The sequence below is a fragment of the Eschrichtius robustus genome, chromosome 6, assembly GCF_028021215.1.
Source record: "Eschrichtius robustus isolate mEscRob2 chromosome 6, mEscRob2.pri, whole genome shotgun sequence".
Lineage (NCBI taxonomy): Eukaryota > Metazoa > Chordata > Mammalia > Artiodactyla > Eschrichtiidae > Eschrichtius > Eschrichtius robustus.
In genome coordinates, this window is record NC_090829.1 from 130,903,105 (window position 1) to 130,921,367 (window position 18,263).

An 18,263-nucleotide genomic window follows, 5' to 3' on the forward strand; every position below is an offset into this window, starting at 1 on the left:
AGAACCACCCACTAAAAGCACCAAGCCCAATCAGTTTTATGGGTAGTTCTACCAAATGCTCCAGAAACGATGTCCTAAGGAAGCATAACCCTGATACAAAACAGAGCTAGATCATTAGCATTTCAAATTCAACAGTGTATTAAATAAAAGAAAAATGCATCGTTTTGCTTGAGTGAGGTTTGTACAAAGAGAGCATTCATGATTCAACATAAGGAAGGCAATTTTTGTACTATATTGCACTACTAAAAAATGAAATAAGGAAAAAAAATCTTAATCTTAAGGCTCAACGCTGAAAGTTCAATGGATGTAAAAGAAAAAAAAGATTAAATTTAGTAACCATTACATTATGTATTTTTTCAAATCTTTGCCAACTAGGAATAGAAGAAAACTTCTAAGTGTAGAATAGAGAGAGAAAACATTCCCCTTAATCAAAAACAATAAGGCTGCCTCTATCCGGTGCTAGTCCATAAAATAAAAGAAAATTTAATACTCTAAAGAAGAAAGCAAATGTTAGTAGTTGCAGATTATATAACCGTCTAATTAGAAATTCCAAGCGCATCTGCTGACTACCTGTAAGCGAGGCGACTCTCCGCCCCCCGGTGCTCCGCCCCCACTGCTGGGCCTGCGCCCTTGCACGCACGCATGCGCATTGCGCATAAGCGTGGACCGGAGGAGCGAAAGATGGCGGCGCCTTGCCTCCCCACGCCATTGCACAGGCATGTGGGCCGTGGCGCCTTCAGCGACGTGTACGAGCCCGCGGAGGACACATTCCTGCTGCTGGACGCGCTCGAGGCGGCGGCAGCCGAACTCACGGGGTGCGAGGAGGGCGAGGGTCCCCGCGGGAGAGGGCTCGGGAGTCCTGGAGAGGCGGCGGCGGACGATCAAGGCAAGGACTGTCGCCACTGTCTCCGAGAGGAGGCGGTGTCGGTCCACTTGGCGACAGTTGACACCAGAACACCGTAACTGAGGATTTTTCCGTGGATACACGTAGTCAGTGTAGCGGGGATCTGTCCGCAGTTGCCAAGGTGGTGTTTTGGTTTCAGGGGCTCCATGCTTCCTCACCACGCCGGGCTGTATCTTTTCCTATCAGCTGTTAACTGAAGACCCTATGCCCCTGAGAGTAGCGATATTATAACACGTTCAAAAGCAAAACATTCTGAAAACGCTGCGTCTTAATATTACAACTTTTAGTAAATATCAGTGTCGCATGGCATTAATTTACTCAGTACATAAAAGCATCCTCTAGCAGTGGAAGAGCACAAAAAGGAAATGAGGTTGTAAAATATTGGCGTAGGGGAGTGTATTTGAACCCACTGAATAGCATACTCAGCTACCTAGCAACAGCCATTAGCCCCATGTGACTACTGAGCACTTGAGATGTGACTAGTACTGAATTTTTCATTTAACTGTAAAAATTTTAAAGTTACATGCAGCTAGCTGCCTATAGAATATACCCTAGCTCCTAATAAGTATTAAAATTGATTTGTTGAAGTGCTCATATAAGTTTTAAATTAATAATATAAAAAGAGTGAATACTTACATTGTCATTTTTTAAATGAAGGAAATTTGGATAATTAGATTTATGTAAAGATCAAGAGTTGAAATGGGTTTTCTCAGGATGAAACAAAGAGTTGTCAGGCTTCAAAGATCCATATTGTGTTTATTTATCCCTCTTGGTCAGATTTTTCCATGTGTAAAATGCCCCAACTATTATTAAACTAGTTTTTCATTGTGAATGGTGGAACTTTTGGATTTACTGGAATATAGAATGGAACAGTACTGTTTTATAACTTGTCTTTTATTATCAAGGTACCACAGAAAGATTTACAAGCACAAAGTGCCTTGCAAAGTGTGCTGTAAAAGGAACTGATTTTGTTTTAAAGTCTTGGGTATTTCTGGTCTAGGAGTTTTAATTATTTATGAGGCCACAATAGTTATTTTCAAGTAGAAGCCTCCTGGTAAGATTCAACAGACCTTCCTACAGCACAGTAAAGGCTTGTCAGATGTGTAGAATGGTTCCAAAAGTGAGAAACCGCTGGAGTTTGTTGTTTTTGAATAGTTGTTTGGAAAGTTAGGTGCTAGAGAGGCCCCTAAATCCCATCAAACCTATTTCTGTAATGGGGATAATTCGTGCCTTTGATGTATGTATATGATTATAGGGAAGGACAAATACAGTAGAATCAAGAATTTATTATATTCAATAGCATTCTTAAGAGTATTATTAATATTCTAAGATCAGATACTCAGATATTTTCCCAATTCAGTGTAGAGCTGTACGAATATGGAATTTCTCTGCTGCTCTAAATCTATTATCAGTAGAATGGGGGAACTTTTCTTTCCCTGGGATATGCTGATGGACTTATGAATTACTTCAAAGTGACAGAGAAAATGTTTTTCATAAATAAATATTGTAATAATATCCTACCATTTTAGGAAATACCAAACTAGAAGCTCCTTGTGGGAAGGGCTGATGTCTTCCATATTAATATTTCCAACCCTAAATTAACATTCCATGGTTTATGTAATGTTTTATGGAAATTAATTGAAAGCTACCTGTTACATTACTATTTTACAGACTTAAAATAAATTACATACCCCAAAACAGTTTTGAACTATGCAGTATTAAACAAGCACAAAGTGGTTGTCGGAAATCAGCTTATTTATAAATTTCTTTTAAATTTCCATATATTTGTAGGTGAGGGATGATGCTGGAGAAATAGACATAAAAGTAGCATGAGTTATTTTCCGAGATGTGTATTTTAATACCACTACTAATACTTGTTTTATTTTGTTTTTTTAGAGTGGAAATATGCCTTGAAGTAGGGTCAGGGTCTGGAGTGGTATCTGCATTCCTAGCCTCTATGATAGGTCCTCAAGCTTTGTACATGTAAGTATACAAATTCATCCACATCTTGGTCTAAGAGTTTCACTATGGATATAACTGCTTGAATGAAATCATTTTTGTAAGTAAATAATATGTATCTGATAGTGTCTATTTAAGCGTAGTAAGTACTCAGATGCAAATTATGCTTCCCTAAAAGTTATAATTGCGTGTTCAAAACCATTCCATCATACTGCATAATTATACAAGAAGCATAATAATTTTAGGTCATCTCTAAATTTGAATCTTTTTTTTTTAAATTAATTTATTTATTTTTGGCTGCGTTGGGTCTTCATTGCTGCGCGTGAGCTTTCTCTAGTTGCGGCGAGCGGGGGCTACTCTTCATCGCGGTGCATGGGCTTCTCATTGCAGCGGCTTCTCTTGTTGCAGAGCACAGGCTCTAGGCGTGCGGGCTTCAGTAGTTGTGGCCTGCAGGCTCAGTAGTTGTGGCTTGCGGGCTCTAGAGAGCAGGCTCAGTAGTTGTGGCGTATGGGCTTAGTTGCTATGCGGCACGTGGGATCTTCCCGGACCAGGGGTCGAACCCGTGTCCCCTGCGTTGGCAGGTGGATTCTTAACCACTGCACCCAGGCTACTGGGACCCAGTCCCTCTCTCTCTTCCTCCCCTTCCCAGACCTTTGCCCCGGCTTTGCTGGCCAAGTCGTGGGTCTTTCTTCCATCCCTTCATTGCATGGTACAGTTCACTTTGGCCCTTTTCCATCCATTCCCACCTCATTGCTAACCACACAGTACATTCCAGCCCCTCCCCTCAGAGGCCTTGAGAAGGCCTACATTGGTTCCCTCATCCCCATCCTTGTCCTGCCCTCTTCCCTCACCAGCTGGTTTAGAAGGGTTTAGAATTCCGTTTGTCTTTTTTGAGTACATTGTACACACCAAAGTGTCGAGCCAGCCCTTAATAACACCCACCACATTCTGAGCCGCCTCCTCACCATTGTGCAGGCCAGCTTGCCTCCCTCCTGCTTCCCCACCTTCCTCCCTACCTCCTTAACTTTGTACTAGGCGGGCCTGGGCCTGCACCAGCTCAGCATCTTCTCCATTTTTTTCATATTATTTATTATTTTAATTTTCTATTAAATTATTGGAATAAAAAAATGAATCCTTTTTTAGATAAATAAGTTGATTATCAGAAAAAATTAGAAGTTAATAAAATTTCTCTTTAGAAGATTTGAGAATATAGAAAATATAAAGAAGAAAATAAAAATCACCTTGGTGGTGCAGTGTTTAAGACCCCACGCTCCCAGTGCAGGGAGCCTGTGTTCGATCCCTGGTCAGGGAACTAGATCCCACCTGCATGCCGCAACTAAGAGTTTGCATGCCACACCTAAGGAACCCACCTGCCTCAACTAAGACCAGGCGCAACCAAATAAATAATTTTTTTTTTTAAATCACCTATAAATTTTACCACACATGGTCCAACTGTGTTTCCTCTATTTTTTTTTTTCATTTCCTATGTTTTTCATTTAATATTGTATGATGAGCATTTTCCTTTTAAATTTCATTTTTGGTAGCTACATAGTATTCTTCTACTGGATTCATAATTTAATAAATTCCTTCAGATATGTGTGCATGTAAGTGTATTCTTCTACTCTTGGACATTATATCAATATAACCATCTTTCTCGTCAATATAACAAATCTGAGTTCTTTTTTTTATTCACCATTATTAAAGCATTCCAATTTTTTTATAGATCTACTTTACGTAAAAGGAGTAGAACATTCCTTGAATTTTTGTCGGTAGACACAGGATGTGGTTGGTTTCTTTTCTGTTTATAGGTGCACTGATGTCAACCCTGAGGCGGCAGCATGTACCCTGGAGACAGCACGCTGTAACAAAGTCCACATTCAACCAGTAATTACGGATTTGGTAAGCTGTCAGTTCTTGTCCAGTACTGTAATAATTAGTTTTCTTTTCAAGTAAGTTAAGGTCAAGGTGATTTAGGTCAAAGAAACTTGAGTCATTAATTAACTTTTAACCCGCTGAACAAAGTAAATTCTTGACTGATATAATCCATCTTTTCCACAATTCAAAGGAACTTTCTCTTGGCCTGTATAGATCAGGTATCTTTCAGTCAGAAGAATGCTCAAACTGGCTTTGATAAAAAGAGTGAACGGTTTCAGGAACTCAAATGATGTTACAGGCATCTTTTTCTTAGCTCTAAACTTCTCTCTAGTGGCTGTATTCCTCAGCAGTCGTTCCCTTCACGGTAACAAGATGCTTGCATGTCTGTATCTTGTTTCTCAGCAACTTCACAGGGAAAGAAACACTTTCTATTCAGTTACTCTAGCAGAAGCCCCAGAATGAGTACCATTTGTTATATCAGCTTTAGTCATATGCCTGTCTCTCAAGGGGGATTGGAATATGCACATGATTGGCTTGAGCCTGATTCATAGTCCCACTCCGGCAGCTCGGCTGGGATAATCCAAGCCACCTGGATTGAGAATGAGAGGAGGTACAGTTTCCCCAGTGAAAGTCAAGGACATGTAATCAGATGAAAGGCAGAATGGGTCCTGGGCAGGTCAAAACAACAGATGACAACTACAGAACGATCATTTTAAGTTACACATCGTACGTTTTACAGTTCCAGTTTTTAAAACATTTTACATTATATTAGTAAGATTTGGATGACTCTGAACTTTTTTTCAGTTATAAATGTGAATGCCTTTTTATAAGCAAAAATCATAATAGTATGTACCAGGTGGGCATAAGAAATATAAAATGCTTTCCATGCTTCTTGACCTGTATTATTCTTGTACTGATAAGGGTATCGAGCTTTTCTCTTTTTTAAACTCACAAATGATTTTGCAGCTTAGAAGGAATTAAGCCAAAGATCTAAGAAATTCTATATATATCACTAGAAGTTGTTACTGCCATTAAAAATTAGACTATCAAGAAAGGTACTCAATCAGTGTGGTGATTTTACTCTTTAAATTTTTATTTTATTTATATTTTTATTTATTTATTTTTGGCTACGTTGGGTCTTTGTTGCTGCGCGTGGACTTTCTCTATAGTTGCGGCGAGCGGGGGCTACTCTTCGTTGTGGTGCACAGGCTTCTCATTGCAGTGGCTTCTCTTGTTGCAGAGCATGGGCTCTAGGTGTGCGAGCTTCAGTAGTTGCAGCACACGGGCCCTAGAGCGCGCGGGTCTCAGTAGTTGTGGCACACGGGCTTAGTTGCTCCGTGGCATGTGCGATCCTCCTGGACCCAGGGATCAAACCCATTTCCCCTGCATTGGCAGGCGGGTTCTTAACCACTGCGCCACCAGGGAAGTCCCTAAATTTTTAAAGTTGTTTCTTTAATGTGTCCATAATTAGTATTATATTTTTTTTTTGATAGAACAATAAAACTTTAGAGATACAAGAAATTCAGAATATCTATTTTTGTTAACAGAGGTAAGGGACACTTTTGAAAGTCACATAACTAATAAAGTGATAAATCCAGAATTTAAGCCCACATCTTCTGAATCAAAGTCGAGAGGTCTCACAGCTGTTTTATGACATGACTGGTGGTAGTCAGTTCTAAAGCTGTCAGAATCCATTCTTTCAGTAATGAAAGCTGACCATGATGCGGAGTGTTGACTTGTGGCAAAGAAGGTAGGAAGAGATAGGTATGAGCATAGGTATTGTGATCAGTTTACAAAACTCTTTACATTTGCTTGTATTCAGAACACTGGACGTAGAGTGTCACAGCTATCATATAAAAGAAAATCATTGTTTTGGATAACTGAGTTTGTTCACAAAGTAGTACTTTCATTGTATTTCTTTTTTAGTTTTAGAAGAAAATCTTTTTCAAATATGTCTTATGCATTTCCTTACATTCTTAAAACAAAATGAACATGATTTTACCTTTTAGTGATTCAGGGTCATTAACATGAGTATCAGTTATTATTCTGTACTATACGTGATAATGACTAAGGTTTATTCAGGTGTTTCTGCCTTTACATTAAGTAGCTGTAGCCTGCAGTGATTTTGAGATTTTGTTTTCTCTCCTCTTTGTCTGTCTTTTCAGTTGCTTTATGTTGTTATGTTTCACTGCTACCCATTGATAGCACTCTCCTGTCTCTTTTCATGTGCTTTGTGCTAGAATAGCAAACAATTAATTTAGTTAGACTTGTATTTAAACTAACAGTTAAGGGATTCTGAATAAGTGCTTCTCACACAAAGTACCTTTTGCTGTATGGATTTAAAACTTGGCTGTCAGAGGCCTTTTTTGCCTACTTCTTAATTCTTGGGTTTATTCTAGTGCTGTGAGACTATTCAAAAGGTAGATATGGATGAGTGAGGGTTGCCTGTAATTAGACTTTATATCCAGTCCACAGTGACTTCTCATTTAAATCCATTTCCTTTTTAACTCCGTAATTTTCTACTTTTTTAGTGTCAATTTGTTCCTTTATTTGAAGTCCAGTACTGAAATGATTATTAGTATATAGTACCTCAGGGCCATCATAAATAATTACACAGCAAATTCTTTTCTAATTTCCTTACTCAGCATTTCTGGAAAATTACATTTTTGAATTCTTTTTACAATTGGGAAACTTAATTTCTTTATGGAATTGAAAACAAAGCTTTTGGTTATTTCAAACGTACTTCCTCACCAATGTTATTACTAGAAAGAACAGCAGATTAGCTAGTCGCCTTTCTACTTGCAGAAGATACACCTGAATTATGTTCCGCAAAATAGTCATCTGTTCTCTTTTTAAATGAGTAGAGAAAGAAGTTACCTTTGAAGAATAACAGGGTTGGAATTCATGAGTGAGAGTCAGCGTGAAGTAATAATTGAAGGAAATGGCTTTAGGGGTGAGAACTCATCCAGATACAGCATTTTTACTTTACTGTGCCTGTGAAGGTATAGGATGACATCATCAGACATAATTTTTTAAATACTTAGTTATTTAATTCAATCAGAGGGATGCTTTAAATGGCATTTTGCCCTAAATATACTTTCTTTAAAAAGACATTTTTCTTATTCTATAGAAAGTTGTATCAGTTCAAATATTTATAAAATGCCAAACAACTGATGTTTTCAGGTCTCTTCCCACTACTTTTAGTCCTTTGTTTCTTTGATATCTAATTGTTTTAGCCAGTACATATACAAGTAATTAAAGAAGTAGAAAGAAAAATAAAACTCTGTCTTCTGATATTTTTGTCATTCATATACGTTTTCTGTCATCTTGTAAAACATTTCCCTTGGTTATAGAAAATAAATGTTTAAGTTAGCAGCTATAACTTTAAAGTTGTGCACAAATCTATGTAGAATATATGAGAGCTTGCCTCCATCTTATGTTATCTTCTAAAAGTGAGCGCAGAATGTAAACGTGTGAGCTACTGAAGAGCCAGAGGGTCATTCTGATAAATAGTTTATTTTCCTTATTTTTAGGTGAATGCATATAATCTTTATCTGAATGAAAGTGTAATGATATTTATCTCCATTTCTGTCTTAAATTTGGCTCTCTAACACATTTTTTCTAAAAACATGAGAGAGTATATTTAAAGATTGATTAGGTGGATATCTCTCTATCCACCTACTTATTTACTATTTCTGGGTCCAGCTTAAAATTCTGACTATTTTGAACATTTTTTAGGTCAAAGGCTTGCTACCAAGATTGAAGGAAAAAGTTGATCTTCTGGTGTTTAATCCTCCCTATGTAGTGACTCCACCTGAAGAGGTAAGATATATAACAAAATTTAATTACTAATGTTTTCAGCTTTTTTCTATCTAAAAGTCAAACATACTTCATCATATGACATCAATCAGCTGCTAATAACACAGGCTGCTCTCATTTTACTCATAATTGTCAATTATTGGATACTATTGGTAGACATAAGAAAGGAACCTGAAACTAATGGAAATACAAACCGTGGTCCATATCTATTCTTTAAAATCCCATCCAAATCAAGCCATGGTGTTTAAATTCATGTATCTGTGTGTACCTTTATCATGAATAACAAATTTGCAAAAAAAAATATTTTTAATCACCTTAAATTCACATAGGAATTATTTCTGAAAGTCTCAGCTTTCGTCCTTTCACAGGTGTCAGGAAGTGGGGGTGGGGGAAAGCAGTCCTCATCTCAGGTAGGAAAAAGCTGTAACCCTGACACGCATCGCTGTAGCATTTCCAGTGATGAAGAGGCAGACCACAGTAACCATTTCCCAGTTTAAAGCAGGGATGGTCAAAGCAGACAAAAGTTTAGTGATGGACTAGCTAGCTTTCCTCTGAATTATTGTACCTATTTTATTCTTTGATGATCACTCTCTGGCAAGACTGATAAATATTACATTCGCCTTTACCAAGATGGGAAGGGTCTATATTGCTGCTGTGACTACTGAGAAGTTCTTGGTCCCCTGACATATGAACTCATGTGAGAAGGAAAGTCATTGTCATAAGGTGAACAGCCGTTGAGGTAAATGCAGCTTAATAAAACTTTTTTTTTAATAAATTTATTTATTTATTTATTTTTGGCTGCGTTGGGTCTTCGTTGCTGCGCGCGGGCTTTCTCTAGTTATGGCGAGCTACTAGAGGGGGGCTACTCTTCGTTGCAGTGCGCAGGCTTCTCACTGCGGTGGCTTCTCGTTGCAGAGCATGGGCTCAAGGCACGTGGGCTTCAGTAGTTGTGGCGCGTGGGCTCAGTAGTTGTGGCGCGTGGGCTCAGTAGTTGTGGCTCACAGGCTCTAGAGCACAGGCTCAGTAGTTGAGGTGCACAGGCTTAGTTGCTCCTCTGCATGTGGGAACTTCCTGGACTAGGGATTGAACCCGTCTCCCCTGCATTGGCAGGAGGATTCTTAACCACTGCACCACCAGGGAAGTCCCTGCAGCTTAATAAAACTCTTTAGAAAAGCACTGTGGAAATAAATATCAAGCGTGACAAAAATGTTTTAGTCCAATAATCTCAGTCTTTGAGATCTAATTTAGGAAAATGATTAACAGTAGAATATAAATTGTAATTTACAAAAATATGTTTAGTGCACCTTTATTTATGATGACAAGTAAAATGAACCTATATATGTAACAGAAGAGAGACAGTTAAGTAAATCATGGTTTATCAGGTCTGCAGACTACTGGGAGGACTAGTGAATGAGGAGGAGATTCTGGGAACATGGTGAGATGAATGGGCTTCCTTTCTCCCACATTCCTACTCCTAAGCTGTGTGTGTAATTATGTAGGTAATTCAGTGTGGGCAATGACGGGCTTTGTCAGACTTCCAACAGAGAGAGATAGTGTCATAATTTCCATTAGCTGAGCAATTAGCTGGAGAGCAGGGTTAAATACAGCACAACAAAGATTTTCTGGAGCCTGAAAACATGCTTCACTATGTAAAACATTAGGAAATGAATTTAAGGAGAATGTAGTCTCTGTCAAGACCTGAATCAGTGGTATGGAAACCAAATGAAAATATTTCAGTGCATTGAGCATGAAGAGAAAAAGAAGGAAACAATGAAGGTAAAAGTTAAGAGACTTAGAGGTTAGATCCAGGGGACATACAAATAGTAGGAGTTTGTACATATAAAAAGTTGTGGCTATACTTACTATTACATCCCTCAACATGAGGTTAGGTACTGTTGGTTTGTACCTGTGACTTATAAAGTATCAGGAGCAGGCACAGCAAAGCCCAGGTAGTAGGCAGTCAGCAGACCACCAAATGTGACTCCTTCCAGAGATGAAAACTTCCCCTCTGTGGCCTGTAAGAATGTGGTTGTTGCCAGGAGATCCTCCTGGAGGGCCGTCTCTAGTGCAAGCAGACAAACCTGGCTGAGCATCCCTGGGCGGGGCGGGGGGGGACATGTAAACAGGGTCCAGCACAGAGGGCTCCTAGTCCACACTGAAACAGAAATGACAAGGGACAGGCTTGGCAAAAGCTGTCATCACCATGCACTCTTTCCACAGATAACTTTACCCTATGAAACATCCAGAGAATGGGCTCCACCAAAATAAGGGAGTAAGCCAAGAAACGGGAAGATATGGGCCCCAGAAAAAGGGAATTCTTGGAATGTTAGAAAAGGGAAGTCTCCAGGAGGAAAGTCATGACAAAAAAAGCAGAGGAACTGATAAATTCCCTAGTATGATTAACTATGTGGGAAATTATATTGAGGAGCTTATGATAAATAGAATAAATTAAATTAGATACAAAAAAAATTAAGCAAATGGACATGCTGAATGCCCATCAATAGCTAAATAAGAAATGATACTTTTCCACAATAAAATATTATGCAGCCATTAAAAAGGAAATTGAACTATACCTGATCACATGAAGAGATTTCCATATGGTACTGTTGAGAAAAGCAAGATACAGGTAAGAATGTAGATATAATCCTTTTTTCGTAAAACATGGACAAAAAAGAAAAACGTGTGTGTGTATGTAAGATGGGAGGGTAGCAGACAAGCAAAACAGGAAAAGGGAAAAGTACAGTATTTTTTTTAAAGCAGGTATATGAACATATTTCTCTTAATTTTACATGTATATGGTTATAGGTATAAAGAAATTCTTTTTTACGGCCACGCCATGTGGCTTGCGGGACCTTAGTTCCCCAACCAGGGATCAAACCTATGCCCCCTGCAGCGGAAGTGTGGATCCCTAACCATTGGACCGCCAGGGAATGCCCAAGAAATTATTTTTAATGGGGAAATATATGCCATGATAAATGAATAAAAGCAGAATGTATAATTGTATGTAAATAATTTAAACTAAAACGTGGACAAAAACCATTAAAGGGATTAGGAAGAAAATCATTGTATTAGAGTTTAAGTCGTTTTTGAGTGATTTCATCAAGATATTCTTTTTTTTTTTGTAACGTTTTTATTGGAGTATAATTGCTTTACAATGGTGTGTTAGTTTCTGCTGTATAACGAAGTGAATCAGCTATATGTATACATATATCCCCATATCTCTTCCCTCTTGCGTCTCCCTCCCACCTTCCCTATCCAACCCCTCTAGGTGGTCACAAATCACCGAGCTGATCTCCCTGTGCTATGCGGTTGCTTCCCACTAGCTATCTCGTTTACGTTTGGTAGTGTATATAAGTCCATACCACGCTCTCACTTTGTCCCAGCTTACCCTTCCCCCTCCCCGTGTCCTCAAGTCCATTCTCGAGTAGGTCTGCATCTTTATTCCTGTCTTGCCCCTAGGTTCTTCATGACCATTTTTTTTTTTTTTTTTTTTTTTTTTAGATTCCATATATATGTGTTAGCATACGGTATTTGTTTTTCTCTTTCTGACTTACTTTACTCTGTATGACAGACTAGGTCCATCCCCCTCAATACAAGTAACTCAATTTCATTTCTTTTTATGGCTGAGTAATATTCCATTGTATTTATGTGCCACATCTTTATCCATTCATCTCTCGATGAATTCTTAAGTTTTAGAAACATATACAGTGTTAAGGATCTAAAGATTTTTAATACTATATAAACTCATGGGTTTTGTTTCTATACTGTAATTAGATCATTATAGGAAAAAATGCTTCAATGTACTTTTATGTAATAAATGGGTTCCCAAAAAGGGACTGTAGTACTCTCAGTAATCTAGAAGAGAGCCAGATACAGTGGGACATTTTGAAACTTTGTTTCTGCAAAGTAGATCTCTTATAATACAATTTCTCCCTTTTAGTTTCTTCCTAATTGTTCTGTATTAAGTATAAGAATTTAAACATTGTATTAATAGTATCAACTATTATTAAACCACATTATTATGCTCAGAGCACTGTTCTCACACTTTAAATATACTTCCTCATTTATTCCTAAAGGACAAAAATAATTTTTTATCATTTTCCTAATTTTACAGATAAACCTGTTGTTTTTCTAATTTTACAGGTAAGAGAGGAAACTAATTCATCAAGATTACAGACTTATCTGTATAAGATTTGGAGACATGAAGGGTTCTGTGAGGGAATTTTCTCCTGTAGTGCCAGCTGCCGTAATTAAATGTGAAATGGTAACAGATATTTAGGACCTTTAGCTTTATGTTGCTAATCACACAAAGATCTTATCCCAAGGGCGAAAAAAAAGATTACAGGCTTATGCAAGGTCACACATGCTAGGAAAAGGTGGGGCTCAGATTCAGCGTTACTGCTGCCTCCTCATCAGCAGTAAAATAAAAAGTGTATACCCGCTTGGTGAACGTTACTTGTCAAAAAGATTCAGTTTTTTTAATGTAACTTAAGTCAAAACAGAACAATCTTTCTAATTGGTCACAGGTAAGGAGTCACGGGATAGAGGCAGCTTGGGCTGGTGGCAGAAAGGGTCGTGAAGTCATGGACAGATTGTTTCCACTGGCTCCAGAGCTCCTTTCACCAAGAGGATTTTTCTATTTAGTCACCATTAAAGAAAACAATCCAGGTAATACAGACCAGTTTATCTTTTAACCATTTACTTTGCTGAAATCAAGGCTAACTATGTCAAAGACGGTAGTAACCCAGAATGTTAATGAATGTAGTCACTGACAACAAATAATACAGACATAACATTCATGTTGAAAGAGGAGAGAGATTTTTTAGAGGTAGATTTTTCTGATTTTAAAGAGTATTGTCTTTTTTGGAGCGAGGGAGAGTTTTTTCCCTAATTTATCCACTAATATTCAAATACAGAATCTATAATTTCTTCTTACAACACCTCACCCTCAATTCACCCTGCGCATTTTCTCTCTGTATTCTAGTCTTTATGTCTTTGACAGTTCTGCTGCATACTCTTTAGTTCATCTGAAGTTTTATCATGAAAGGTATCTCCTGATACAATTTTTATATCTTGGTTTTCAGATTACTTGGTTAACTAAATCGACCATAATATTTCTTCTCTTTTCTGTACATCTCAGGATTGATTATTATCTTATATGTTACATTCTCAGTCCCTCAAATCACATCATAATTACTAGGGTTTTCGGTTTGTTTGGTTTTGAGGGGGTTTTTTGTTTTTTGTAACTCCAGTTTCTTGGTTTCATCTTTTTAGTGTTACTTATTTGGAAAGGGAAGGTCTTGCTTTTTTCAGTACTATTGAAAGAAATAAGCTACTTCATTTACTACCACTTTTCAATGTCAGTATATGATTTGCACACACTCTCGTTGGCTTTTTTCATCCAAAAGGGAGGATATAGGGCAGAGATTAGAGCCAAGCAACTAAAAAATGAATCATTTACTGTAATAGCAAGTATAACTAACGTATCTGTTGAGTCCAGAGTAGGCTACCACTGCAAAGCAGTTATTCAGTCTGTTTAGAATTCTCAGCAACACCCTGAAAATCCAAGGTGCTCTCATCTTTCTAAAGTCCAAGTTCACTTCAATAGAAATTACATAGTATATGCTATTTTCTTAGATAAATAGAATTTGTAAAATAGTCTGTGTTTATCATCTTATTAAACTGTTTAGTTGATAATATGTACTTCACCATATGATTTAATTGGATTTTACCTTTTGTTTTAATTTTCGTTTTAGAAGAAATATTGAAAATAATGAAGACAAAAGGTCTACAAGGGACCACTGCACTTTCCAGGCAAGCAGGCCAAGAAATCCTTTCAGTCCTCAAGTTCACCAAGTCCTAATCTACAGTGTGTGCTACTGAAAGCTGCATGCATTTGGCATATTTTGAAACAGAAGTCATTTCTTAGTTAACAAGTGAAGTCAGAAATTTGTCATATAGAAAAAGGAGGAGAGTAAAGCATTTCCTTTTACCCAGGAATCAGGCCTACAGAAATATTTGCACAAATGCAAGTAAATATATATAATATATGTATAATTTGAATTTTATATATTATATATATTATATGTGGAGAATATATAATAAAAAATTATATTTGTATATGAAGAGGATGTTCATTTCAGCATTACTTGTAATGGCAAAACAATGAAGTTAACCTAAATGTCCATCAGCAAAGGGATTGGTAAAATAAATTACATTATATTTCATGTTTCTGAACATGAGTGACATATCCAGCCATTAAACATAAGTCAGTTCTGTATATACTGAACCAGAAGGGGTTCATGATGTACTATTGAGTAGTGAAAAAAATCAAGTTGCAGAATAGTACTAACCTATATGTATATTTTTGAAAAGCTAACAACAAAAGTTTGTGTGTATGTGTATATAAGAAATTCTCAAAAGGTAAATAACAGGTGGGAATAGAGGAACTTTCATTCTTTTGTGTTGGCATTTGTACAATGATAGTGTATTCTGTAATTAAACACAATCTTTTATTTAAAATGTTTTAAGTTTACTTACTGTCTCCATTCTCTTTCTATTATTTAGAATGGCTTCTGCCTCCATTCTTCTCCTTGGTCACGTTTTTCCTACTTTTTATCCTCTATCAATCATATATTTCTGTTTTCTTCTTGCATATATATTGCAGACTGCTTTCATTTTTTTCTTAGGTCCGGGAGAGTTGTATGTAAATAAACCCAGCACTCAAATTAATCACATTTTTAAGAGCCCACATGTATCTTTCAAGAAATGTCAAATTACCTTTACTAAATTTAGGAACCTCTTCTGTAACTTCCCCACCATTTAAAATACATAGTTGACCCTTGAACACCATGGGTTTGAACTGTACGGGTCCACTTATACACAGATCTTTTTCAATAAAGACATACTACAGTAGTTCACATCAGTGGTTGGTTGAATCCGCGGATGCCGTGGAGGGCTGACTGTAGAGTTATATGTGGATTTTTGACTGTGAGGGGGGTCAGCGCCCTAACCCCCGTGTTGTTCAAGGGTCAACTGTATTTATCAAAATCAATTAGCAGGACTGTGTGGGACAAGAGTGAGAGGAATCTATAATTTATTTTTAATTTGGCTACATTCAGAATCACCTGAGGAAGTTCAAAATTATACATTCCTAAACCCCACCATAAACCCATGGAATACTCTGCTGACCAGACCTAAAACCTGTAATGTACTTCTCAACATTCTTTAAGGCACCCTGTCAAATTCTAGAACTATTGCTTTAGATAGCATGCTCATTTAATCCTTTGGACAATCCACAGAAAGAATAGAATTATCCACCTTCGATGTTCAGAAAGGTTAAATAATTTGTTCAAAGAAACACAGTAGTAAAGAGTGAAAACAGTATGGCAACATTTCAAACACAGATCTGACTCCAAAAGCTGTCTTTTTCTTTGCTTCTGCTGCTTCCAGCAGCAAAAATGTCAAAATTAGTATTTACTTAAATCTGATATCTGTAAATAAATTTCCATTCCCAGAAACAGTGCCATCTGAATGAAGTCTTATAGTAAATAACCTCTTGTATCCCAGGAGAAAAAAAAAATTAACCTTAGAATTTTACTGTGGGCTCTTAGTCATAGTTTTGGGGAATGAGGTCTTGAATACTTTTTCAAATAATGTTTGAAATACTTTTAAATTAGTATAGAGGACTTCTATCAACATAGGAAACTAAACATAGAAATGCAATGTAAAACACCAAGGACTTCACATACATAGCTGTTGCAGACTGAATTGTGTCTCCCCCACCCCACCCCACCCTTGTCACCACCACCAGATGCATGTGTTGAAGCCCTAATCCCCTCTTACCTCAGAATATGACTGTATTTAGAGATAGGGCCTTAAGAGAGGTAGTTAAATAAAAAGGCCATTAGGGTGGGCCCTAGTCCAATCTGGTGTTATTTTTCTTACTGGGGTATAATTATTTCACAATGTTGTGTTAGTTTCTACAGTACAGTGAAGTGGAGTTCTTTGTGCTATACAGCAGGTTCTCATTAGTTATCTGTTTTATACATATTAGTGTATGTACGTCAATCCCAATCTCCCAATTCACCCCACCCCCCCTTTCCCCCTTGGTGTCCATATGTTTGTTCTCTACATCTGTGTCTCTATTTCTGCCTTGCAAACCGGTTCATGTGTACCATTTTTCTAGATTCCACATATATGTGTTAATATACGATATTTGTTTTTCTCTTTCTGACTTCACTCATATGACAGTCTCTAGGTCCATCCATGTCTCTACAAAAGACCCAATTTTGTTCCTTTTTATGGCTGAGTAATATTCCATTGTATATATGTACCACTTCTTCTTTATCCATTCATCTGTCAGTGGGCACTTAGGTTGCTTCCATGACCTGGCTATTGTAAATAGTGCTGCAATGGACATTGGGGTGCATGTGTGACTGGTGTCCTTATAAGAAAAGGAGATTTAAAAACATCAGGAATGCTTGTACACAGAGGAAAGACCATGTGAGGACACAGAAGGTGGCCACTTCAAGCCAAGGAAAGAGGTCTGAGGAGAAAACAACCTGCTGCTACCTTGATCTTGGACTTCTAGACTCCCGAAGAGTGAGGAAATAAATGTCTGCTGTTTACGCCATTCATCCTGTGTTATTTTGTCATGGCAACCCTAGCAAGCTAACAGGGAAATACCCATGTTCTGCAAACAGTCAATCAGAGAGGAGGGAAAAAAATAACTCAGAATTTGTCACCCAAGGAATACAGATACTGGAATTGTTATATACAATGTTTGAAATGTTTAGAGCTAACATAATCACGAAGGAGACACACAAGAAGATAACTGTTTGGAAAGAAGAAATTCAAGGCAACTTTTAAAAATGAGAAATAGAATTCCTGAAATCAAAAGCCACTATGGGGACTTCCCTGGTGGTGCAGTGGTTAAGAATCTGCTCTGCCAATGCAGGGGACATGGGTTCAAGCCCTGGTCCGGGAAGATCCCACATGCCACGGAGCAACTAAGCCCACATGCTGCAACTACTGAAGCCTGCGCGCCTAGAGCCTGTGCTCTGCAACAAGAGAAGCTACCGCAATAAGAAGCCCATACGCTGCAATGAAGAGTAACCCCCGCTCGCTGCAACTAGAGAAAGCCCACACACAGCGACAAAGACACAATGCAGCCAAAAATAAATAAATAAATTATTTTTAAAAAGCCACTATGGAGAAGGTAAAAAAAGATAGCTAACAAGATAATTAATGAACTGAAAGAAACAATGTAGCTCTGAGAGACAAAAAGAGAAAATATGAAGAAAAATAATGATTATGGAGGATAGAATGCAAAGGTCTAGCAAAACAAGAATCCCAAAAAGACTGTAAGAAAGAGACTGTTTGGAAAGGTAATGGCTAATGTTTTTCCTGAACTGACATTTTAAGAAGATGAGGCCTCTCTCACCTTCTGAGATGGACCACACTCTGTCTTTGGAGTGTGTTATCTCCCTGAATAAACCTTTCACTTTACTATGGCTCACTCTTGAATTCTTTCCTGCAACAATGTGAAGAAATCAGGAAAATATAGACCATAATCAGGGGAAAATCAATCAGTAGAAACAGACCCAACAATGATAGATTATAAACTACTAAACAAGGACTTTAAGATAGTTATTATAAATATTATGAATAAGTACAAAGATATAAAGAAAAACTTGAGTATAAT

General features: G+C 37.6%; 1 protein-coding gene across 1 annotated transcript; it reads left to right on the forward strand.

Annotated features, from left to right (window-relative positions):
• Nucleotides 1-671: 671 nt before the first annotated feature.
• N6AMT1 (N-6 adenine-specific DNA methyltransferase 1) lies at nt 672-15,022 on the forward strand. Its single transcript, XM_068545726.1, has 6 exons — nt 672-815; nt 2,801-2,887; nt 4,672-4,762; nt 8,477-8,560; nt 13,084-13,225; nt 14,314-15,022. Exons 1-6 carry the CDS (start codon nt 682-684, stop codon nt 14,418-14,420), a joined length of 645 nt encoding a protein of 214 aa, XP_068401827.1. The 5' UTR covers nt 672-681; the 3' UTR covers nt 14,421-15,022.
• The last annotated feature ends 3,241 nt before the right edge of the window (nt 15,023-18,263 follow it).